Genomic DNA, 26,937 nt, shown 5'->3' on the forward strand with positions numbered 1-26,937 from the left:
ATGTATGCAGCTTTTGCTGACAGACAGAAATTTGTGTGATTCAGCATATTGAATCATGTCAAAAGGGTAAGAAAACAGGACTCCAGCCAAAGCCTTTGTACATTATGTAATGGTGTCTAGTGTTGCTGTTGGCAAGGGGATTGGTTGTCTATTGTCCTTTGGAAATAAATGAAATATGAGGCACAGCTTCTGTGAATTAAAACTGAAGCATGCTGCAGAAGCTTTTTGTTTTTGTCTGCTGCCGTAGTTGCTAGTAAATGGAAGGGGTGTTATTTGACAGTGAATACTTCCTTGGGGCAAAAAAGCAGTTGGTGTGGGAGGGGCGTTTGGGTGCAAAAACAAAGGCTGTTGAAAGCAAGTTGGTGTTGAGCAGGACAGTGAACGTCCATCCAGCTCCTCCAGGGAAATGGCTGCTGAGTGCCCTCGTACTCTGAACCCTCTGGAGACGTGTGTGGGAGAGAGAGTCCCATCTAGGAGTCTGTGTCAGTGCGACATGTGAAATAAGAAATTCCTAGTTACATCGTGAATGATATGGGGATATGCTGATCTGGTGTTGTATATTCCTAAATTAAGTAAATTCATAAAGTTAATAAATTCATGTCACATCATGGGTTTAGTAGGCAAGTTACGATGAAATAGGATGAGTAAATATGAGTTATAACACTGTAGAGCTGCACATACTGTATTCTAAAGCGTACCCTCTACTTTTTAATATGCAAGGACTGCAGAGAAGAGGATTTCTCTTTCAGGACCAGAGTCTGTTATTTATCTTCAGAAGAATCCAGCTTACAGAAAGCCTAACTCCCACGGGACTCTATTCAACATCCATTGATTTTTCCCTCTCCTCAGTGGCATGGTTACCTAACCCTCAGTGGGACTAGGTGTTTCTCCTGTTGGCCGGACCCTGTAACACAATAACAGCAGCCTTACAATGGGTATTATTGGAGGTGGGGTGGGGGCTATGGTTCACTCAGTTTTACATGTACAGGATTGTGCAAACTCAATTTTTATAACAATGATGTAAAGAAATCAACTCGATATTTAGGTCAGTATTTCCGCTTGAATGGAGGCTGCAAATCCCCCCAAAAATGGTGGTTTATACAGTATATTCATTGGCAGTGAAGCAAAGTTCTTGGGTAGATTTTGTTTTTGCCCCTTAATTCTCAGTAATCCCTCAAGACGTCTTAAGAATTTGAGTTCTTGTTAAGGCTGATTTATGTAATTGTTCGTTCTCTGTGGCCAAGAATTCTCTTGAAAAAGGAGTGAAGTAAAAAAAAACATCAAAGGAGGTCAAATGTTTAAGTGGATGTTATGTTTCTTTGCCCTGAGGAGCATTTTATGGTATACTGTACACACACACACACATACACACGCATGTACACACACGCGCACACACACACTCACTCATTCAAGAGAGAAGAAAACCATTAAGCTGTAAACTGAAGATGTGTTCTCTGTCTCTCAGCATCTGTGTCCATCTCTTGCGCTCTACTGTATTTTCCCTGGAGCCTTCTGAGGAAGGACATTAACCTAAGAAAATAAGAGCTCCCTTCCCCTTCCCCTCTCCCCTCTCCCCTTCCTCCACATCCTCATCATCCCTTCTTTGAACCTAATGAGAAAGTGTTGACAAAAGTTGGTTAAATTCACTCCTGTGGTAGAAATACTCAGCATTCAGCAGATACAGGAGTGAGTTTTTGAATTAGCTCAGTTGGTAGCCTGGAGGTGTTTTGTTGCCGGCAGGCACAAAATTCGTCTGGGTTTGAGATCAGCAGGAGACTGACACCAAGAAGATCTTATTGGACTTGTGAGCATGAATGGCACTAGCAACACTGGATTTTCATTGATTTCAACTGGGCAGGTCACTATCTTTGAAGATTAGATTATCATATATTTACTTAAAACTTCTAGGAGGATCTATTGATTAATTGTTTTGTTTAGTTTTTGTTAGTATTGAATTTGTTTAAAATGAACACTCTCCTTTCATAGTATCTTTTCTGATTTTGATGTTGTTGCAAGTGTGCTATTATCCCTCCCAAGGTAGCACTTTATTGCTTGTAATTTTTGTTTGTGACCCTCATTCAGTAGTTTTCACAATATGGATTCAGCCTTTAAATAGGAACATGCAATATGCCTGTATAATAGCTACTGGCTGTGAAAGACAAACAGCATCTTGTCATCCAGAGGCTTCTGCAATTTCCATCTCTATATCCAGATGATTTGAATGTGTGTCTGTGCCTGTGTGCATGAGAACATGTGTGTGTGTGTGTGTGTGTATGTGCATGTGGTTGTGTTTTGTTTCAGGGGCTTTTGATGGGTGGATGATCTGATTCAGGATGACGAATGTCTTACAGTGCAAGGATGGACTGCATGGTCTGAGACAGGCAAAATGGGCGAGGGCAGTGAGCAGGACCACTGGAGTGAAAGAAAAGGGTCACAGTGTAATATATAGATGATTCAGTTGGATGCTGAAATGATATAGTGCACTAGTAAACATATATCTCTCCCTAAAGAAAAATGTAAGTCCACCTAAGTGCTGGACAATTATAGAAATACAAAGATCATTATATAGAAATTAGCTTTGAATTCATTTATTACACTGCAATCATCTTTGAAATTTGGCTCACATTGCTTCTGTTAAACGTTTTAGCCAAAATGAATTGTGATTCTTGTTGACATTGAAACATAAGACCGTCTTGCATTGTTTCATGTATGCATGTTTTTATATGTGTACGTTCTCCAACTGTCGTTCCATCCGATGAGTCTGAGGAAGTGTTTGCAGGTATTTCTAACGTGATGCACTGTTCCCATAATGTTCTGTGCAGTTTAAATTTTAAATGCACAGTCTGTACGAAGTGGCTGCCTGCCTCTCTGGGCGATGGAGCGCTTTTCCTCTGCTGAGCAAAAAGCAGTGGGTTCTGTGCAAAGCAACTATTTGAATTGCGAATATGTTGAGGGAAAACTCTGTTCCCTCGCAATGGCAAGTTATCTGAATCATTAGGCAGCAAATTGTATTGTCTAATTACTTGGCTATCTGTCTTTTAGTGTGGAGCGATAAGCCTTCACCGGAGCCCACTGGGCTTTAATAAAAGGCACTGCAAATTTGTGTGATGGTGTGTGTGTGTGTTTATGTGTGTGTTTGTATGTTTGTCTTGTTGTGTGTCTGTGTGCGCTCAAGCATGTGCATGTGTGCATTCATACACGTATGTGAGTGTGTATGCATGCATATACAGCAAGGATGTGTGCATGCACATTCAACTCGGTGTGTATTTGTTACTTGTGTGCTTTTGATGTCTTTATGTGTGGGAAATTCTTCTATAAATAAACAGCAGCACACTGGTGTGCTCCTCACAGTGGCGCCTTAGGATCCTGAGCTTTAGTGAAGAAAGTCTCTCTCCACAGAATACGGATGTTGGGGAAATTTGAGCGGATGCACAATCAAGAAAAGATAACACAGTTAGTTAGGATGCAGAAAAGCTGTGTTTGAAGAAGACTAAATATTCTGTAGGCCTCTGCCCTTTGAAGTTGTTGTTGAAGACGCTTCGTTCTTTATGACTTGACTCTCCACAGAATGAATCCCCTGCTTTGTTTATAACATTTTTCTAGTTAGCAAATTGAAGTTTCAACTAGAACTCACCCCTTGAGACTCATGAGAACAATCTAGAGCTTAATGTTGGGAAAAGTAAAGAGATGGCGGAGGATTTTTGTTGACAATACTGAAGTCCAAACATGATTGATGGCAGTGGAGCGAGTCACCTTAAATCCTAACATCCTACACCAACATCCTAATACAGCAAGCTCACCAGAGACTCTACTTCCTTCAACAGTTGAAAAAAAAATGTAAGTCAGGAATCTTTGATGCACTTTTACAGAGCTGTGACTGAAATTGTCACTTTTTCCATGACTGTTAGGTATCGCAGCACATCTCTCAGGAGGCAGTTTGAAATAATTGTACACACAGCAGCAAAACTTATCTGCCCCAACCTTGCCCTTGTCTCTCCTGTATTCTCCACCTGTGTGCAACATAAAGCCCTGAATGCGTTCATAGATACTGCTCACTTTTCAGTTTTCATGTCACCTTTTGTGAAGCAGTGAAAATGTTGAATTCAATGGGTTTGGGCTCTACAAATCAACCAGCACTTCATTTTATTCAATTCATTTTACTTAACTTTTATTGCTTTTTTAATTGTGCCACCTGTCACTTTTTGTAATTCTGGAGATCTATTAACTGGCCTTGTCTGACTGATTTGCATGTTTACCAGATGTCTAGACTATTGTCTAGACAAATTCCTAGCAACCTAAGTTGATATGGCAATTTTGAGTTTTATATGTCAATAATGTATTTAAATATTTGTTTTGATGCAAAAAAAACAAAACTGGTATTTCTAAGAAGGTCCTTTAGTATTACTTTTTGCTTGCTCTTTTGGCTTGCTCATATGTGTTATAGCTGGTTTAAAGGATTTACATGTGGTTTTTAAGGTATGCAGAGGGCTGGAATATAAACAGAACTGTATCTCTGGATCTGTATGGAAAGAGGACAGGAAGGCAGGTTAGACGCTGCAGTGTTACATAAATCCAGATTCTTTGTGCATTCCTGTTGAAAGAATGATGAAGCATATAGCTCTTAAAGCGATACACTGCCTCTGGCCCTTGCAATTGATCTGATATAAAAGCGTGCATCATTTATGGATTTTGCTTTTTCTATAATTACAGAGGTAGCAAAAGGGATACTATCTTTGATCTCGAAATAGATAATAATCTATAGTCATATCATATTTCATGCCTAACCTCACAGCCGTATTTGACATAGTGCCAATATGGAGACAGCTACTGTCAGTTAGGCTATTTTAATTGGTCTGGGGTGGCGTGAATCATCTCATGCTCCCATTGCTCTCAGGGCCTGATTATGAAAGCATGCTGTTGCCTGATGGAAGCAGAATGAGTTGTCTGTGCTGTCTATCACTGCCTTTCCTCTGCCTCATCCTCCTTCTCCCCAAATCTTTCTGTCAAACCAGTCTGAAATGTCTCATCCATCTGCTCTTGGTATTTACTCTTTGTGTCTCATGCCTCTGACCTTATTGCTCATGTCTGAGACTGAATGATGTGCAGATCCCAGCCATGTTACCAAAGCCCTTCTTCTGTTTTCAGCTCAAATTCAGAAATAACACTTTGGGAGTTTTAAATAGAGGTTCAGAAATAAAATGGGGTAGCTTTTTAAAATGTTCTATGCTATTTTTGTGACATTATAGGTCGGTATTTAAAATGGGTTGCTGTTACTGTGTCTGCTCAGGATTGCACTTTTTAATATCCATCATTTCTTATTCACTGTGATTTAGTCATTTCCCCATCAATTCCCACAAGTTTTTAATGTTGCAATCTCCTTTTCCAGGCAAAGGGGGCTGCTGACAGTGGAGAGGAAGCCTAAAAGGATGAAGGACAATCCGTCAGTTCAGAACTAGTTCAGAACGAGGGAACTGCAGTGGAGGTGGAAGAGGAAGAGGAGGAGGGGAAAAAAAGAAAAAAACCACATGCCCAGGCCTCGGACGGGATCCAAATCAGTGATGTTCTCCTCCGGCAGGGATTACCTCCTCCCCGTCGTCTCCCTCTCACTCTCTCTTGCTCTTCCTCCCTCCTACAACAGAGACTCTGAGCCGTGAGAGCTCGCTGCGCACGCTTACACACACATAAACTCATACACGCTCGCACACACACACACACACACACACACACACACACATTCACACACACGGTTGCGTCCTGCTCATGGTCGTTGGCCTGCGCTGCTCAGCTCCAGCCCCTGCTCCAGCTCCAGACCATGAAGAGGCCCAAGCAGCAGACGGGGCCGCTGAGCTTCCTGAACTTCTTCAGCCGGAAGCCCAAGTCGGAACCGAGGCCCGAGCGGCCGGTGGAAGCCTGGCCCAAAGAGGAGGTGGCCATCACCCTGACCCCGAGCGAGCACCCGGAGCAGGTGAGGGACGGGCTGAGGCTCATGTGCGTTGTTGCCTTGGAGTGAGTGAGAGAGTGAAAGAAAGGAAGTGATCCAGTATCCTTTTGTTTAGTTTAGTTATTTATTTTTCTTTTTTGTTGTTTTTCAGTTTGACTTTAATTTCAGTTGACTTCAGTTAGTTGGTGAGTCTTAGTGAATAATCTATGTTCCATTTTAGTGTTTATTTTATCCAGTTTGAGCTGAAAGTTTATTATGTTCATGGACATGCCTGTATGGAGTGCATTGGTAGTGCTGGCTTTGTAAACAATCTGACAGAAATTTGTCTTTGAATGGGAAAATAGTATACTGGGTGTTTCTAAAGTAGGTATACATTTTTATATTATTAATACTGACTGTATTATTACATATGTACACCTTTATTTACAGACTATTTAGTCTTGTTATTTTTTTTAAATGACAAAATGACACTTTGTTTTTCATTATTATTAATTGTATACCTACTTTTGAAACATACTGTATATAGGACATAGTACATATGAATGTATGAACTAGAGGATTATACCTCCATCTCTCTCTCTTCAAGATTGAAATAAAACATTTCAGGGTTGTTGCTATTTTATTACAGTTTTAGAGGGAGATAAAGTTTGAGTTTAGTTTCATTTTTTTCAAACAGTGGTGTTTATTTCATATCCATTTAGAAAAAGATGTCTAGTTTTAGTCATAGTTATAATACCTTTGGTGTGTAAGTGCTTCAATAGAAATGCCTGGAATTGAAATGGACTGCTTCACAGATTGTTCTATAAGGCAGAGGAACCAGTAGGGAGGTGGTAGATCATTAACTTTGTATGTATTAACTGCTGCTTGCTTCCGCCCTCTGCCATACTGATGTAGCCCAGATCCATTAGAGTGTTTGTTTAATTAATTGGTAATTTCTAGCAATTCTGTTGCCAAGAAACCAAGTTGCCTAAAAGAGTATGCCTGCTCATACACACTCACCTATGCTGATGTTACTATGAATGTGAGACATTCATTTAGTTACATTTATTCCCTCTTCCCTAACTCTACCCCTAAAATACATCCTTTCTCTTATGAACAGTGGCAGAATATCTTCAAGTGTATTTTTTTTCAGTGTTACTACATGTATCAGAGATGGGACGATTTTGCACTTTGTAATGACATTTTTAAATTGTTGTTTACATTCTAGCAAGCCAATGCCATTGCTATAAAGATTTGTGTCTCAGAAATAAACATAATTCTGCACAGTTAGAGTTTGTTGTCGTTGAACTTTTATTTATTACATCGTATCGTGGTTATATGCAATCGTGAATCCCATATTGCGTATCGAATCGTATCGTGAGATAAGCAGATCGTCCCATCCCTAGCATCAGTATGTTTTTTTGTACGCATTGCTTAGACTTGGTAACTGAGTATGTTCTGTCATTTCTGTCAGGACCAGAACATCACAGCAGAAGAGGCTGGAGAATCAGGAGTTTCTGGAACAGAAAGAGGAGAAGGAGGAGGGACGACAGCAGCGGCTGAAGCTGGCGGCGAGGACGGCGGTGCCGCGGCCGAGTGCGCGGGCGGGGTCAGCAGCGGCTCCACCGGCGTCCTGAGCCTCTCCTCCTCCAGCCAGGACCAGCTACTGGACGAACACCTGGAGGAGTGCCCACTGTGCCTGCTCAGCCAACCGCGATGCCACTTCCCCCGACTCACCTCCTGCTCCCACCGGGCGTGCTCCGACTGCCTGCGCCAGTACCTGCGCATCGAGATATCAGAGAGCCGGGTGGGCATCGCGTGCCCGCAGTGCCCCGAGGCGCTGGCGCCACTGGATGTTCGTGCCATCCTGGATGACCGGGCGCTGCTGGAGCGGTTTGAGGAGTACCAGTTAAGGCGTTTCCTGGCAGCTGACCCAGACACACGCTGGTGTCCTGCGCCTGACTGCAGGTGAGGACTGGGAGAATCAAACCAATACCACCACCACCATTATTATTATCAATATCCAATCCACCCAGATATTCCTGAGTGAAAACAACTGAACAGTTTGTTTCCTAGAACAGTTTTGTCCCAGAAGTTTCTTTTTTAAATACAAATATTGGTATTTCCTGAACATTCACACTATTATTATTTGATAAAGTGACACAGACCACAGTGTTCACAATGCTGAAAACTTTATAAAGTTTGTATATAAATAGTTAATTGACAACATATAGAGAAGAGCTGAATATAAATAGAAAGACATCTCTAGATTTGATAAACCTGTTGAAGAATTTACTTTTATAAATATCTTCAGACACGCAGTAGCAATCCACTATAATTAACTGTAATTAAAACCCTGATCGGATACGGCGTTATGACACTGTGTTGAAACCCTGTCATCCCACCACTGGCTTTATTTATGTTTAGGTTCACTGGTTTGAAGTAGTTTTTCAGTGTCAGATTGATTGCCTGAGCTTTTGATAGATGGACTGACAGTATGTGACAGCTAAATTTGAGTTTAAAGGCTGTTAAATGTTTAATTACAGTGATAATGTTTGCAAATCCTGAAACAAAACACACCTGTATTTTGAATGTAATGGGCTGTGAATGTTGACTCAAGCTTATTTTCCATGTGTAGCTCAAACTCTTGGTCTTAATCTGCTATCATTATCGCTATCGTTATTGCTCTCTCCACCTACATGTATAACCCACAGCTGAATGCATTAAGTCCAGGCGTGTTCTCTGGGGCTTGTTGAAAGGCATTCTAGGAAATGTAGAAAATTACTAAATTACAACACTTTATCACAAAATAACTCCTGGAGTGCACTGATTGATGATATATAACAGTGTAAGAGATGGATTTTGTCCTTCAGGTAATGAATGCCTATGACATTGAGACAGGGAGACAGGAAGAGTGGGCTTACTGTCTTTTGACAGTACAGCGTCTTTGTTCTCTGCCCACAGAGAGTGTGTGTCTTGCTATGCTGTTGTTGGAGACACATGTGCATGACTGAGCATTTGATGTACATGTAAGGGTAACAGGATAGGGTTGCTGATGGGAAATCATAATGGGGTTTCGTGTGTGTGTGTATGTGTGTTCGAACTTGTGTTCAAAGAGTATTTGTGGTCAAAAGCGGTATGTATGCACCCCCCCCCCCCCCCCCCCTGTCTTTCTCTGAGAGGGTGTAGGACTGGGTGGTAGACTGTCTGTCTCCCCTACTGTCAGTGCTCACAGTCTGCTCATGATGAATGACTGGAGCTAAAATCAATACACCGATCTGTCTGATGTTGTTGTAAATTAAATATGACACAGAAAAAACAAGAGCTCTGATATCTAAAGTATCTATAACACAGTTACAGCGTTATAGGGTTTTGAGTTTCACATATCCAAATATCAGCGTAGTTAGCGGTGTTTAAAATGTTAAACAGCTAATAGTAGCTACAGTATGCGGTGAAAGCATAAGCTGATGGAGAAAGTAGCCTTTGAAGTGTTGCTGCATTACGTAAGCTAGTCACTCACAGCTGTGGTTTGTGTATTCCCGTGTCCCTAACATACACACATTCCTAGAGGTCTTAGTGACAGAAGCTTAGCTAGAGATTATGTCGGCTCTGGGAATGTGTTGCAAAATGTGTGTTTTTGAGTGTGTGTGTGTGTGTCCACACGCTTGTGTCTATGTGTGTGCATTTTTACATTGTGTACTGTGCATGTTTTTTTGCTGCATGAGTGATGTTACTGTAGGTATTTTTGAGTGAGAATAGACACCAAATTTTTCAGCATAGAGTGACAGAATCTCTATGTATTGCATGTGAAAATCTATCTTTTTGAGGACACCTTGTACTTACTCCATAACTACAGGGAACAAGCACCGATAACAGTTGTTTTGTCCCCCCTAATTATGTTATTGTACCCTGTAGCTAATTAGTGTGCAGTAATTACAAAAATAGTTACACCATAACTCAGTGACATCAACTGTTGGATGGCACAGAATTTTCTTCAGCTCAATAACTCAAAATCAGAAATCATATTGTTCACTCCCACAAATTCTATCAGTCATATTGGTCCTCTGCCCACAAATGTGAAGCCCGTTGCCAGAAACTTGGGAGTACTATTTGACACTGACCTAAACTTCGAACCACAGATTAAAAAAAATGTCCAGTCCTGCTTCCTTCAATTGAGAACCATCTCCAGAATCAAACCAATACTATCACACAGCGACCTGGAAAAAGTAATCCACGCCCTAATCTTCTCACAACTCGACCACTGTAACTCCCTCCTTTCTGGCATCAACCAAAAGTCACTCTCCCGCCACCAACTAGTTCAGAACGCAGCAGCTAGACTTCTTACTGGTTCTAACAGACGACATCACATCACCCCAATCCTGGCTTCTCTCCATTGGCTCCCTGTTCGTTTTAGAATTGATTTTAAGATTTTACTGATCACTTTTAAAGCACATTTGGGTCTGGCCCCAAGCTACAGAACAGATATGTTGACCCCGTATGAGCCAGTGCGCAGCCTTAGATCCTCAGGCGGGCCCTTCTGGCTGCTCCAAAGTCTAGACTTAAAACTAAAGGTGACCGTGCTTTTTCCATCAGGGCCTCTCGGCTTTGGAACGACTTGCCTGAGGAGATAAGGCTAACAGAATCAGTGACTTCTTTTAAAGACTTGCTTTTATGTGATGTCGTCTTTTTATCATATTTTTATCGGCCTTTTATTGTCTCTTTATTGGCTTTTTATCGTCTTTTTATCATCTTTCTATTGTCTTTTTACGTCTTTTATCTTAACTCTGTCTTAATTCTTTATTCTATTTTACTGTTTATTTTGGTTTTCATCCTATGATCCCTGTTTATTATTGTTTTATTGCTTTTTAAATTCATAATTTGAGTATTCTGCTTTTATTTTGTTTGTCAAATCACTTTGTAAACTCTGTTTTTAAAGGTGCTATATAAATAAAGTTATTATTATCATTATCATTATCATTATCATTATCATTATTATATAAATCTCTCATAATTACAAAATTGTTACCCCTTAATTCCTGGACTTCTTGTTTTGTTACCCTGCAACTACGGCATTGGTATTTTATTAGTACCCCATAATTACAAACTGTAACTTTAAAATAAAGCATTATGGAATTGCCACATAACTATACCAGTTTCCTTGGTTGTCTCTAGAATATTACAGTAAAGAAATGAGCACCAGTGCAAAGCTGCTCCCAAGCAAAATTTGATTGGTTTGAATGATGTCAATAGCCCACAGCGTTGCTGTCCTTTTGTAACCCTCTGTTTTGTTAGAACTTCTCCAGTCCTCTTGGCATGTTTAAAAAGGGGGTCTAGCATCTAGATAATCCAATTATTGCTGATGTCTTTGATAACAACATTCGCTCATACCTGAAAATTTTGTTTTTACATGTGCCGGTCCACAATAGCACAATACAGACACACTTTGTTGTTCAAGCAGAAGTGTTTGCTTTGAGAATCAAACACAATCAGTGCAAATCCTCTCTGACACCAGAGTGGAATCCAGGCAGTGGCCTAATTGTCCTCTTATGAGAGTGGCCATCAACCTGTCTGATTCATCTACCTTACTGATAAATCATAAACCCACATAAGGGTAGAATTTCCTGAGGGCAGTGCCCGGTGCAATATCTCCTAGGCAGGCTTTTATTTCAAATAACTCTTCACTGCATAGCAATACATATATGGTAAACAGGTGCAGCCTGGATCCTGGAGCCCCAGCCATCACTCATTTTTGTTTTCATTTGCATTTGCTCTTTAATTATGTGATCCTTTGAATTGTGAAATGAATGTTTATGTTTCCTCTGAGGAGTCAGCTTGAGTGTACAGGCATCGAGCACTCTTATTGGACTTATTATCATTATAGTGATTGGTTGGGATCTAGAGTAGACTAAGGACTGAAGTTCAGTAGTAGTAGTAATTCAGGACTAAAAGCAAAAATGAACAATTCAAGGGGCTTGATTAGGCTAAAACAGGTAAACATAACAAAGAGAATAAAAGCTGAAGGACTGCACCTGTTCACAGATCTTCCAGTCAGCCTACATAGCTATAATACTTGAATGAAATTGCAGCCACTGTGAGTCCCAGGTCTCTTAGACCTGAACATTAGGGCAGAAGGGTGGGGTAGTGAGTAGGGAGACTGGAGGAGGAGTAGGAGGACCTGGATTCAAACTCCCATGTGGGCAGGCATCCACCCTGCTGAAGTGTCCTTGAGCAAGACACTGAATCCCTGCCAGCCCCAGGTTCTCTTCTGTAGTTGACCCTGACCTCTGACCTCCGTGGGGAAAGGGGGAAAGCAAACAGGGATCAGTTATCACATTATATCCATTCTATCGCTTTATCCCCAGTTTATCTCTCTCTACAGCTATGCAGTTATAGCCTATGGCTGTGCGGAGTGCCCCAAGCTGAGCTGCGGCCGCGAGGGATGCGACACAGAGTTCTGCTACCACTGCCGGCAGCTGTGGCATCCGGACCAGACATGCGACCAGGCCCGACGCCAGCGAGCCCGCCACACCTCAGGCGGCAACGATGCCTCCACGCTGTACGTCTTCAATGAAGAACCTGGAGGAGGTATGACTGGGTGGCAGCTACTGTTTCACCAAAACTTTATGGACTGAGAAGCGTATGACAAAGTGCTGCCATGCATGTATGAGTGAAGAGCACACTGACCTCTAGTGCTTGTAGAACAAGAGGGATGAAAGGGAAAATAGATGACAATAAAGAGGAACTTGAACTTGAAGGTAGACATAAGTGAATGTTCTGGTGGGATGTTATGTAAGTACTTATTTAGGGGATTTCTTTCAAAATACTACATTATGTTTTTTGTTTCCTAGAAGCTTTCTTCAAATTTGGCTGGAACTGCAGCTTTGGTAGTTAACATAGCTAAGCAAATCAATAAATATTGTGGTATGTGTGCCCACCCTTGCATTTTCACCCTCTTGTTGTAGATGCAGAGGAGATCAAAGCATGCCCACGCTGTGGTGCCTACATCATGAAGACCAATGATGGCAGCTGTAACCGTATGAACTGCACTGTGTGTGCCTGTCAGTTCTGCTGGCTGTGTATGCAGGAGATCACCGATGTGCACTACCTCAGGTACCTAGTTACAGTTGTGTGTGTATCCTGTTCATACTGGAATTGCTCGAAATGCATGCATACATTCACATACATAACCAGCCCCTACCTCTAACTAAATGCTATAATTGTTAATCACCTTGACAAGGGGTTGTGTGCTTTCACCATCTTAGTTTCTGGGAACTAGACAGTGAAAATACTGTGCAATGAGCAGCAGAATTTGATCCTCGCCTCACAGTGGCGTGAGGTGAGATAACAATACTGCCATTTACTGGATGTGATCCTTCCTTCAATTCTTCTTACAGGATGAAAACTTCATAACTGGCTTCATATTCAGTAGTAAAATCAGCATAGATGTGTAACCACCATTCCATCTGTGTCTATTTTAAAGCAATAGCTAGTCTGATATGAACAGTCAGCCAGTCAGTAAGTCAGGTCTATGTCATTGTTTTGAAGCTGCACTACTTTAAACTGCATGCTCGTCTAGGCTGCCATTGATTTTTCCATTCCTGGAAAGGAGCCATGCTGACTTGTCATCAATTAATCAGCTCTATCTGCCTCCATATTTCCATGCGGCAGACGGCAGTATATGTAACTCAAGCTAAGAGACTGGCTAGAAGCTGATTAGCTAAATTTAAAGAAGCAGTTTAATCTCTCTGCTGGCCAAGATCCATTTTAGAACTATATTAATTACAGTTGCCAAGGTGTCGATGTGGGCATAATGTGTATGTAATTTTCATGTGTTGATCATTTTATGTCAGGGCTCTGGTACTGTACGCTATGTTACCTACATGCATCTTGGTGCATGCGTCAGAGAGCTGGGTTTCTCTGTGCATGAGAGTGAGAGAGAGAGAGAGAGAGAGAGAGAGAGAGAGAGAGAGAGAGAGAGTTTGTGTCCTTCCTTTAGCATAAGCCACATTTTCCTCCCATCTTCTCCCCTCCTTTTTTCTTTTTTTTCTTCCCCCTCCCCCCTCCTTTTCCTCTCCCCTCATCCACGTCTGCCTTTCACACTACAACTTTCACACTACAAATAACAGTGAACGTCCTATAGAAGGGCAAAGCTTTTAGTATCTCACAGCAGATCTGCCAGCTCAGAGCAACAGAGTACAACTATAATATCTCACCATAATGCCCCCCACTTAGGCTTTTAGTAACCCAAAGTGACATTTGCTGCTGTAATGCAAACTCATGTTTTGAGAAATAGCGTAGCCCTAAGGCACTATTTGTGTTTCTTCTATTGTCAGTGTGTTACATTGCTGCTGTTACAAGCTAATTGCTGCTTGATTAAGGCTAAACAGTATACTGAGAGAATGTAAGATTTAGTCCGTGTTGTACTGCTTCCCTAGGCAGTAAGAATCAGGACCAGGATACCAAATGCTGATACAAGATTACAGTAACACTTTTAAGCAACGCTTACTGTAGCTAAAACCTAGCAGAAAAAGATAAGGGAAGAGTTGCTTGGGTGCAGTGCATATGTTGTGTGAATTTTCAATTTTCAATATTTTTCATACCAAGTGAGCAGAGTAATGGCTCCCTGTAAACAGAATTTAATCCCCAGGCTTTTCCTTTTAACCTACAGCAAGGTGAAATGGATGGTAGCTGCAGATGGCTATAATTCAGGGAGGCAAAGCTAAAACTGATAACTGTGGATGAGATCATACCGTTTTGGTAATTATGTAATGGGACTAATGAGACAGCCAGCCACTGTTGTCATTAGCAGTGGGCCTACTCATTTATTTCCCTTTGTTTTTTTAATTTTTATTAATCATCCAAAACTGTACTAGGTGGGCGCAGTGAGCTGGTTGTTAGCGTTGGGCGGCAACAGCATTTCAAAGGCTGTGTGAGTCATGACCTTGATGACCATGCTTTTGTGTGATTGGAGGATTGGAGGTGGTGCTTGCAAGTGTGTGTGTGTGTGTGTGTGTGTGTGTGTGTGTGTGTGTTTGTGTCTGTATGCACATATGTGTATGGGGGAGGCACGGGGATAAAAGCAAGGATCAGCACTATTTATCAGGTGTTTTAGTGTACCACTTGTAATGTTTAGTTACGTTACCTATATTCTGACCAGTAAAGGTGCTAATTCTCAACCAAAATTGATCCTTACTGTGGCTCAGATCAGTCTTTCTGATCTGAGCCACAGTAAGAGAGTGTAATAGAGTCTAATGTTTCCCTCTTGGTTTGTCCTGAAGTCAAGCCCGCTTGTGTCTCTGTCTGTCTCAGTCCCTCAGGCTGTACATTCTGGGGGAAGAAGCCATGGTCGCAAACCCGCAAGGTTCTGTGGCAGGTGGGCATGTTGCTAGGAGCACCAGTGGTCATCTCCCTCATTGCGGGCATCGCCATCCCGGTCATCATCGTGGGCATACCCATCTACATGGGCCGCAAGGTACAAAATGACCAGTAAAGCCATCAAATTACTGGTTTGAATGGATTCAGTTACTTTTTTGGGGATTGGTGGATTTTGTTCAGTACTTGGAAGACAACTGGATTGCCCAAAACCTTTGCAAAACCCTCTCATATGGCACTCTGGGCTGTACAAAGTATACACATGAATTTGAATGATTTGAAAGGATTGCAGTCTTTGAATGACCTGCCAACCTTTGCCAACCTCAGTGTGAAGAAATCTCCTATGTGATTAATGTTGCGTCTAATGGACAGGTGTAAACTCAACTTCTCTTAAACACTTCATCACACTGAATAGTCTTGATGTATATATAGTGTATGATGGCGGGGGGGGGGGGAATCAATCATTTGTTTATTTAGGGTTTGGAAGTGACAAATTAAATTCCCACTGCCTATAATTTATATTACATTATCTTATTTTGCAGGTCCATGGTCGCTGTAAGAAAAACAATATCTCAGGAAGTAAGCACTACTTGACCGTGGCAAGTGGGGTGATGATGTCAGTGTTTGTGTCGCCGGTCATAGCAGCTGTCACTGTGGGTAGGAAGAGACAACAGCATAGCGGGGGCAAAATAGGGGCAAAATAAGCTTGCCAGCAAATCAGTGGTGATTCAGTGGTGACAATTGTTATTATCAAAATATATATTTTTTTAATGAATACAGATAAAAACCTAATCTCCACAATGTGTGGAATATAGCAGTTTAGAAACCAGAGAATCCTACACTTGCTAAATATGTTAATTTATAGAATATTATTGCTGTTAGATATACTAAACTGTGGCTGTGTCAAACCCAATATGTGCTCCTTTCAGTTCTGGCTGAGGCAGTATTCATGCGGAGAGTTAAAGTGATGAAAATAAAAATGAGCCATGGGGGGGACAGGCGCACAGGCTACTAGCTGTGGAGTGGCAGGGATACTCCCAGCCAAACTGATGAGTCAGGACTGTGGGCATGACCAGACAGAGAGACCCCAGGCCTGTTCACACTCCACTGGCCATGCTACCTACCTCTCACAGCTCTCCATCTGGGACAGGAGCTGGCACACACAACACACACACACACACACACACACACACACACACACACACACTAAGAGACATGCACGTATACTAAGCCATGCACACCCACACAAAGTCACAAACGCACATGCAAGCACAGGAAGAGAAGCGCAATCCACACTCACAAACACATACAAATATTTCCATTAGTTATTTATTGACAAAGCCTCACATTATATGAAGTACTAGCTTGTTAATCTGTATTCATGTAGTCAAACATTGTCTCTCTCATGCAGACAGTGGCTCTGCCCATGCTGCTGTAAAACCATGCATAAACAATGATTTGGATTTCAAATGTCACAGTGATTATGTGGTTAACATGCCGTGAGCTTTAATTTGAGGGTATATTTTCCGCTTCAAATAAAAAGTTGTTAAGTTTTTAACAGCTTAAAACTTCAGAGCATCATCAATCATTCTTAACATGCAATGGTTACAGAAGTCTACAGCAGATAAAGCCTTTAAATCTCTTGATATCTTACTTTTAGGTGTTGCTTGATTGTTGACAGCATTGTTGCAGCTCAATATATCCCTTGGAGAATTCACTTACAGGGTACACTCTACTTTAAACTACTGTTGGAAAGTATAACAAAGGTCTGAGGTTTCAAACTGACCTCAAACCGTCAAGCTCCTGTGAGGTGCTTTTAGCCACTTTTGAAGCTGGTTTGATACTTTCATCCCACGCTGACTTGGAGCCATTACCAACTGTGTATGCCATACTGAACCGCAATAATGAAAGCACAAGGTCCATGAAGAGCTACTGTAGATTTTTTCAGATATGGATGAGCAGCCTCAAATTAAAGATGACTGTTTGCAGTGTTATATTTGTATGTGTACACACACACACACACACACACACACACACACACACACACACATTAGTCATTTATTGACCTTTACAAAACCTCACTACTGTGTATCCCACACTGAACCATAATAATCATAAGCACCGCAGGGTCCACAGAGTAAGGAAAGAATGTACAAAAATTGCCGTAATTTTGTTTTACTATTCACTAGACAGGGATGTTTGACATTCCTCAAATTTTGTACTTTAACTTCATGGTCATGGCCAACCTGTTCTGTATTCTGTACTGAACCAGAATAATCATAAGCAGAACGAGGTCCTTGTATTCATCAGATGAGGGTGGAATTTCTCAAAATTAACAGTGACCGTTTGTAGCTAAACTTTGTGGTTATTATGCGATTCTATACTCAAATGAATAGAGCGCAGAGTCATGACACAAAAAAAGTTTCACCGAATGCCCAACACTTTTGAAGCTCACAGTAAATTCACTGTCATTGTATGCACCCACACACATTTAAACATGCAGTCTTATACTGGCATAAACCTACTCATGTGCAACCATATGAACACCCACTCATGTCGATAAAGCAGCCAGGTCTCTATATGCACACACTTTTATTTCATTACCGCTGTCTCACACACACACACATACACACACACACCCACGCACACACACACACACACACACAGAGTGCAGAGTAGCTCCTATGCCTTGACATTTTGATGACTCATGCCTAGGCAATATATCTGACTGTGACAGAAATCCTTAAGGCTTTAGGAGCTTCACAGCTTCCCGCCGCCTCTGCGTTGTCACAGCCATCAGTGTACCGTGCACTGACGGGCCCTCTCTCTCTCACACACACACACACACACACACACACACACACACACATTTGGCCACACTGTACTCTTTCACCCTCACCTCCCACCCCCTCCTTTCATCCCTCTCTCTGTGCCCCTCCGCTTTCATTTATTTCTGTTCTCGTCAATGAGGTTGGCTTTGGCCTGTCTTTCTCTCTGTCATACGCTTTATCATATCTCTTCTATTTTGTCTCCGCTTGTACCTCTCCCTCTCTCTCCCCTCTCTCTCAATTTTTCTCTCTCGTACTCCCCCTTCTGTCACAACTCCCCGTCTTGCTCTTTCTGTCCCTTTCTCTCTCCCTCTCTCTCTGTTTCTCACACACATACAGTCTTTCACTCGTCTCTTTCTGTGAACTATGCAGCTGGCAGGCTCGTCCTCTTGCTCTGGTTTCACCCCGGCGCTGGGTCGATAGTGTCCCAGTGTTCCAGCACCCACGGCTGTGTTAATGATGTCTCTTTGTTTGGTCTGCGCTCCGCATTGTGCTCCCAAATTCCTATCTCAATCGCAGGTTGCATAATCACACGGCACAGGGAGGCTTCTGCTCATCAAGTTTGGGGGTTTTGTTGAAAGTACATTTGTGAAGGTTATGAGAGTGGGCAGAAAATGGAACTTGGAAAATGAAACTTGACTTTGAAAGTGTATACAGTAGTGCAGTGCATCATTTTATTTAAATTCAGATTTAGTTAGGCAATAGGTATGATTTATACTGCTTCATAGCACAAACTGACCATAATACCACGTGTTTCAAAAGTAAGTAACCTATAGAGTTAGAAAAATAATGGAAAAGAAAGCTGATAAATTAATTTTTAACTTAGTCTTTTTAACAAAATCAGTTAGTATTAATAATGCATATAAACATGTATACCTACTTTTGAAACACCCAATATATCAGTGGGGATTTGATTACTTAACTAGTTGCTGAGATTTCTGGCATATCTCAGTCTCAATTACCTCAACAATGGAGGAGGAAGCAACGGACCAACCAAAGCGACCGGACCATTTCATTCTCAAGTCAAAAAAGCAATGACAAATCAGTATTATTATTACAACATTTTGTATATTACATCTTCACTAGATGATTCTGTTGGATCTCTGCTCTAATTAGCTTGCTTACTTGTCTCCATTGTGAAAATATTACTTCATTGTTTGTGTCAGTTACAAGACACTGTACTGTAACTCAAGAGACCTGTCAATCACTTTCACTGATACAAGTCATAGATTACGAAATGCACATTTAACTCTTGTCAAACTTTTGGTTATTCATATATTACTAGTATAGATATACAACACAGTGTCAATGTAACTTTAACAAGCTTTCCTATTCAAGTGCTACTAATTATTTTTTGTAGGTATCAATGCAATTTCTTACAAAGTATAGTGCAAATGAAAAGTGTACCTTTCTAACCTACTTTAGATGAAATTAATGTATTCTGAGAAACTCTGGACAAATGACATCTAGTATGAATTAGTTGCTCACACTTGTGTCTTCCTGCAGGTGTGGGTGTGCCGCTCATGCTGACTTATGTCTATGGGGTGGTCCCCATGTCACTCTGTAGGAACGGGTGGTGTCGACCGCAGAGCGAGCCCCCCGAATCACACAAGATCCAACTGGAGGACTTAGCCAGCTGTGAGTATAGAATTCAATCCCAGTGTACATTAGTATGACATAGTCTTGTGCTAAAATAATTTTGTGATTCTGATATGATAGCACAGTGTGATTGTTGCTCCCGAGTGTGACCTGATCTGATGAAGTTTCAACTTCTCTTGAAGATCTTCTATTCTCTCATGTAGTCAGCGACCACTGGACGGGTCAGAACAACCCGGCGCTCAGCGACACCAGCGTCCAGGAAGTCAGAGTCAGTGTACAGGAAGTGGGCGTGCTCCCGAGTACGAGCACCACGCCTCCAGAGCTAGATAGCTATGTGGAACTGGACGAAGCCACAAAACGCCACGGATACGCCCAACAGGACAGCCAATCAGACTGCGAGGTGGTTATTGTGCCTGATAGCAAGCTCAACGACACACAAGCTTTTCCTTTGAGGTGAATGTTGCCTCTGTCTGTCCTTTTTCTATTTTGAGGGAAGATTCTCTTTTTATTGTCTTTTTGGAAGCAGGAACATATTTTCTAAACTGATATCTATGTTTAAACCTACAATCCTGCAGTTGCACAGTTGTATTTTTGAACTCATTATGGTATTCTTTGCATAAACTACCTTAGAAATAAGTTCTGAACACATGGCAGCTTCATATCGATGCCTCTTTGTGTGTCTACTGTCACCACAGGGAAGGAACCAATATCGAGGTCCGTGTGGAAATTGAGACCCACCCGCGAGGCGCCCGCCAGTCCAGCCTAAGTAGCGTCCTGTCCAGCCGAAGCCTGTCGGTCGAGTCCCTGGGACGCTCCCAGTCCCAGTCACAAGACTACCTGTGTGCCTCAGAACTTGAAGAAAGAAGAGGGGGAGGAGGAGGAGGAGAAGGAGTGGAGCAGGAGGGAAGAGAGAAACCAGGAGGAGCAGCGGGAGAGGGAGAAGGGACTGTCTACCCAGTCTTTGAAATAGACGGTGTATGAGGTCCTTCCGTTCCAGGCTATGTCCTTGGTTGAAGATTAGTCAGGTTTTATGGAAGTAAATGAATCCATGAGCTGACATGACATTGGCTTGACCTGAAAATCATTGGCCCAGGCCACCTCCTGCTCCCACCACAGGCCCTCCCACCAGTTGCCTTCTAGCTCCGGCCTCTAAGGAAGACGCGGGTTTAGAGAGAGCAAATGAAAAAGATGAGAGTGTGTGTGTGTGCGAGTGATTGTGTGCATGTATGTGTGCGTGTCTGTGTGTGTGTATGAGGCAGTTTAGTTCGTATGAGACAATGACAAAAAACTGGAGGGGGATATATTGTTATATTATTGTTAAGCAGACAGGAACTCACAGGATAGAAACCATGAATGAATTGAAAACAGAAATGACTGAGAGCATGTTAGCTGACTAGTTCAGTGGGAGTTAGCCTGTTTTTTTTTCTACTGTGTCCTTTCTAAAAGAGACTACCTTACCCCTCTAATACGAGTCTATTTCATGAAGCCCTCTCTTCCTCTGGCTATACTCTTATACGTCTTCTAGTGACCTAACTCCCCCCTCACCCCCATTTAAAAAAAGAGATCCCACAAGCATGATTTGTTCCATGGGGGAGGAAAATTTTAACATGCAACTGTCTTGTCACTGAGGAAATATCAAACGCTTCCCAAGCTGATGCCATGCTGTGAAACACTCAGAGGCTCCTGTACAAACAGGGTCGACAGGAGGGGAATTTGTCTCATCATGGGTATCTCTAGTATTTTAAAGATGCAGTGTTCACACCTTAATTGGGCGAGCTTAAACAGACGACGCATGCTGCACTGTTCAATTATTCTTTTGCGAAAGAGTTCCAGAAATGGTGAAATGACTGAGTGTATGCAGTCCAGACATCTGGAAATTGTTCATTTCAAGACTGTGGTTGATCACCACTGGAGTGAAAGGTGCTCTGTGACATTGTGTCGCCGATTGGTTGAAATGACAGGAGGGCTCATAATTACCATTAACAATATCAGCCAGTTTCAGATCCAAAGTCTTCCATGCAAGGAGATACAGCTGGGGACAGTGTCTCTTGAGGCATGCGTTCTGTCGGTGTTGCAACTTTTAGCCTTCAGGAGGCCGTTTCCTTTGAAACTTGGTATGGAGGCGTTGCTCTCTCTCTCTCTCTCTCTCTCTCTCTCTCTCTCGCTCTAGTTTGTTAAAATGCTTATTCTAATGCAGTATTTCTCTTGCATTAGTAACAGCGGCAGTGGCAGCACCACCACAGCGTTTTTTCTGAAGAGTCTCAACTTAAAAATAGCTGCATGATTCTACTCGCTGTGTATCCAGGATAACACACATACCGCACACACACAAGCGCACGCACACACATTCCCATACACACACACACACACACATACACACTCACAGCAGCCGGTGCAGTTGCAGTAGTGTGTGCTAAGAGCATTAAATATAAACTAGAGACCCTCTCAAATGATCACAGAGCACCAAAATTCCTACAGCAGCATGCCACCTCAGGCTATACTGTAATAACCCCTTCTAGATGATTAATGAGAAATACATGACTATACATGTACTGTTTAGCTTCCTGAGTGTGAAATACTTGTGAGATGAACACGGACTTGACATGATAACCTGTGCCGGGTTGTGGAGAGAAATGAAATAAAGATTTCACCATGAAGGACAAACACAGAATGTGATATTTTGTATGTGTCAGAGATTATAACTTTTCTACAGTAAAAGTTCAAGTGACACCTGTATACAAGGTTACCTACTTTCTGAAATGGCATATATGCATCTGACCTAATACTACTCCAGATATCACTGCATATGTGTGAATGGTGTTGCTATGGTGCAAATCATTTGTGACTAGTTTTATTACTGAAACTTTTCACTACTATAGGCAGCATCTTGACACACTACTAAGCTTCTGTACAGTGAAGATGGGTCACTGCATGCTGTGGACTGGGACATTGTAATAACTACTTGTAACCAGTAGAGGGCGCCAACATGCAACAAATATAGCACTTTGAAGCATTTGTCTGAAATGTTGCCTGATCTTATATCAGTTCATATCTGTTGCAAAGACAAACTCATTTTGGAAACACGGGTTTCACACTAATAGGATCGTATGCAACATATTTGAACCAATTTAGAAAAACAGGGGCATTATGGGAGATATTTTTCTTTGCTTTGTTTTTCATAGATTATTGATTTTTGCATTCAGTGCTTTACAACGGCACAGAATAGGGATCGTTAAATTATTTAGTCTAAATTAATTATTGGATCAACAAATGTGCATTTTGGTTTCTGATGTAAAATGGGGTTTGATGAGATTATGGAGTTTGGTCACATCCTATCATGATTTTGAAACGTAGATGCTAAACCAACCCCTGTTATCACAGGTAGCCTCTGTAACACACTCCCTCAGGAACATGTAGCTGTTAGGCCGAGCATGTAATTTGATGCAGTTTTGTAAAAATCTCTTTAAACATCAACAGGACTTGTGTTAATGTTATGCCAACTGTAGTGAAGGGCTGATAAAAAAATAGGGCAAACAAAAGGGCTATTCCATTTTCCAGCAAGATATTTGGATAGTTATTAATGTTACAGCATTTATGTACTCGGCACTCCAAAACATCTGCAGAAACTCTAGTAATCCTATAATACATTTTAGAAGGATAGACCTACTATACTTTGAGAGCAGAACTTGAAAATAATCATACAGATACTAAATTAATACCATAGGAGGTCAAAAAATCCCATAAAGTGTGATAGTATGGTTACTATAAACTCACTAAAGAGTGTAAGTCCTTTTGGCAACACTGCAGGAATATTATAGTTATTTTTCATTCGGGTTTGTCCTTAAAACAATCCGGAGCACTTCAGCAGAGGCTTCGTACAGCAAGGTTAGAAGGACACGCCCTTAACTTTGGAAAGGGAGCAGCGGTTGATGTGTTTGCCCATCAAACTGATCAGTCCCATTCTCCGAGGGGAAGGCACCAGGATAGGGATACACAGGGTGGGAACGGTCTCTTCTCTCTGCCTGCTGTGTGGTTTTTGGCGCATCAGTCGTCGAGCACAGCCTACTGTACCTGCTCGTAGTCCGCAGACCGGGGGAATCCACCTGCCGAAGACGAGACACACCTCGGGATGGATGCTCTGAAATCCGCCGGCAGAGCGATTATTAAGAGCCCGGGAGTCCCGCGGCACACATGGGGAACTTCAAAGCACGAAAGTGAGTGAAGCCTGTGTGTCTGTGTGTATGTGTGTCCAAGTCTTTAGGATGTGTCACAATGTTGCAAAGATACCGCTGGGGTTGCAAAGGCAGTGGAATCAGTGTGAGAGCGAGCGGCGACAATAGGAGCCTCTGGCTGTTCACACTGTAGTGGACTGTAGTAGTAGTGGACTGTTAGTACTGTTTAAGCTATTCTGTGGTTTACTGGGGAGCTTTTGTAAATTTTGTAAATTTCAGTTAATATCACAGCTAAACTATAACATTGTCAATGATCGTTGTAGTGATACCACTGGAGATAATATACCATGAAGTACGATAAGGTCATTGTAAACTCAATACCTTGAGGAGTATGTAGGCTAGTGATTTTTGGTTAGGGCTATCACTTGGCTGTAACTCTTCCTTCCATTCCATCCACGAGTTAGACAGCATCATCTGTCATGAGGTAGTTATATCTTGCCATGTAAAAAATAGCTTTTTTTTGCAGTAAATTTACCTTTAAGAAAATAAAACACATAGCTCTATATAGTTGCAATAAATTTAATGTATTTTGTAAATTAACCTTTCTTTAATCAGGCAAATTAATTAAGGACAAATTCTTACTTGCAATGAAGGTCTGGCAAGAGCTGAAATGCCTCTTGATGGAGAAAGGAGATAAATAAATACATAAAATTAAGTACTACTACTACTACTACTACTACTAATACTACCACTACTACTACTAATAATAATAATAATAACAAAATACAATTAATACCTCAGTATACAGCTGAATACAAAAGGGAAACAGTGTTTGCCATTAGTTTCTTGCAAAATTATTCTGAAAATACTGCAAATTGTGTGCAGTGTCTCTACTGGGCTACTGTCTACAGTGGAAACTAGCGGACACTGCTCTTGCTGAGTGAAGGGTCAGAGCAGCAGCTCCTGTCACATCACCAGTGACAGGCGGAGAGTGAGGGCTGGTTGGCTTGCTGGCAGCTCATGCTGTCTCTCTGATGTGTGAAGTGTCTTCAAGACTCGCTCCCCGGGGCGACAGCGCCTGTAAGCTCCTCACAGCCGTAAATGCTTGTATCAGACTTGCACTTGCAGGGGAGGGGGAAAAAAACAGCACAATAAACAAAAAATGAATGATTTTATTGAGTGGGCTTTATCAATCACACTCAGAGTGAGATTCTGTCATCGACTGCCGTGCAGGTAGATGTTTATTGTGTGCCATAACAGTGGCACAGAATGTATTATTTGTGGTGTCTGCTGCTCAGAAAAACTTTATGTGGCTGTGTGAAACAAAGGAGACTCCTATTTCGTACATGTATACCTTAAAACTGATGCTGGGATTCATGTGGTTTTGCCTCATCCTGAATTCCTGGCTGGTGAATAAGCAGCCACCCAGGCCAGTCTTCACTCAACAGACTGATAAATTTCACAGCCAGTAAAATGTGCTTGGCTTCTTCTCCCTCTCTCTAGGAAATGCTCTACATAAATTATTGAATTTAAGTGTGAGTCTGTGGGCATTAGGTATTCTCTCATTGGATTAGGGTTATAATGAGGACGCCAACGATAAGTGACGAGTTGTCTTACATGGTTTGGGATGTTGGCTGTGGACGGCCGCCGCACTGAGAGTTCTGATCGCAACTTTGATGCTAACTTTGATAGATAGGAATTGCTATTTTTCTCATCATCGCCCTATTCATCATCATTATCCAACTTGGTGATTTTATGATGACAAAGGCTGACAAACAAACTGCTCTGTTATTTTTGAAACACTGTGTCTCAGTCACATTGTTAACAGGAGCGTCAGCGTTGTGCTTTTATTCTGTTATTGTTGTCAGCATCACAGAAAGAAAGGGAGGGAGGGGAAACAGAACGGCATCGCTCGAGCAGAATCCAGCTGGATTTTTGGTGCCTTATGACAGGAGCAGTTTACATCTGAGAGCCTGAGAGCCACCAGAGGAATCAGGCTGGAAGAAATGTGAACACAGCAGTCACAAACAGTACAGAGAGACAGAGTGACTGCTAATGTCCAGAAGCTACTTAGCAGGCAATTTGGATAGAGGACAGCATCTCTATGCCAGCATGTGGCGATGCGTCAAAGCTGGCTTTCAGAATGCAAACAAGGCATCATTGCAGCTGCTTGCCAAACATTCACACAAATTAGGTGTGATTAAAGTTGAGGGGAAAAAAGTGATGAATTGTTTACGGCCTGTCCATAGAGATTATTTTTTACCTCACTTCAACCCAAAGACAGACTTTCTCTAGCCCCAAACTGAGAAACGATAAGAAAATAAGGTAGATGGAAGGCTTAATTTCATGTCACCTTTGTTAAATAACCACAATATACAGTTAATTTGTGTTGTGACTGTGCCTTTCCAAGTAGCTCTATGGAGAGACATGTAGGGGCAATGGCCTTGTTCTGCTATTGACAGATGACAACACTGATAAAACAGACACTAGCCAACTACATCTAATTTTCGCAATATTTGGCATGGTGCAGTGGTACCATTGACAGTGATGACTGGAATTTGGAAGGTATCCAACTGACCTTGCTAAAAAGCTCCGGCTGAGCCATTCAAACGGTTGACATATGACCATATTACTCAGACAGAGCAATGACAGCAGATTTTAGCCTACACACCTTATTGAATTATTCAAAATTGGCCATTGGCTCTGCAATCTCTTAGTCACATTTCCTCACCTTCACAGCGCTTGACCTGAGTGATTGACTACCCAGAAATCATAACATGTTCAATATCCAGAAGCCGCCCATCCTTCACAGCTGTCATGAGAACAAGATGAATTGGAAACATACATCAGTAGTGCATCTGTCGCTTGGCCCATCACTGTTACAGATATTTCCCAGATGAGAGGAGGCCTATTTACCCTGGTAGAAATGTGTCTGGTCATATCTGCCTTAGCCTAAGGCCAAAGCTACTCGAGCCAAAAATGTGTATTTTTACATCTGGCTTTGAAGAGAGTTCCACTTGAGGAGATGTGTTTTTTTCTGTATAAA

At 41.8% G+C, this 26,937-nt stretch overlaps 2 protein-coding genes across 2 annotated transcripts in view; both read left to right on the forward strand.

Annotated features, from left to right (window-relative positions):
- Positions 1-5,812: 5,812 nt before the first annotated feature.
- LOC139659970 (E3 ubiquitin-protein ligase RNF19B) lies at positions 5,813-21,386 on the forward strand. The gene is made up of 9 exons (XM_071538003.1): positions 5,813-5,965; positions 7,395-7,888; positions 12,300-12,505; positions 12,883-13,030; positions 15,230-15,392; positions 15,835-15,949; positions 19,627-19,758; positions 19,902-20,172; positions 20,415-21,386. The coding sequence occupies exons 1-9, from the start codon at positions 5,813-5,815 to the stop codon at positions 20,698-20,700; spliced, it is 1,968 nt and encodes a 655-aa protein (XP_071394104.1). The 3' UTR covers positions 20,701-21,386.
- A 2,462-nt stretch (positions 21,387-23,848) lies between these two features.
- LOC139659956 (low density lipoprotein receptor adapter protein 1) overlaps positions 23,849-26,937 on the forward strand; it is a gene marked incomplete at its 3' end in the record, with an annotated part of 33,750 nt that continues 30,661 nt past the window's right edge. Inside the window, exon 1 of the mRNA XM_071537978.1 lies at positions 23,849-23,933. Coding sequence (XP_071394079.1) covers positions 23,849-23,933 — 85 coding nt within the window. The remainder of the gene's footprint in view (positions 23,934-26,937) is intronic.

The sequence above is a fragment of the Centroberyx affinis genome, unplaced genomic scaffold (assembly GCF_046629955.1).
Source record: "Centroberyx affinis isolate AG114_WGS23_722 - 3 ecotype Tasmania unplaced genomic scaffold, CSIRO-AGI_Caff_v1 ptg003179l_1, whole genome shotgun sequence".
Classification (NCBI taxonomy): Eukaryota; Metazoa; Chordata; class Actinopteri; order Beryciformes; family Berycidae; genus Centroberyx; species Centroberyx affinis.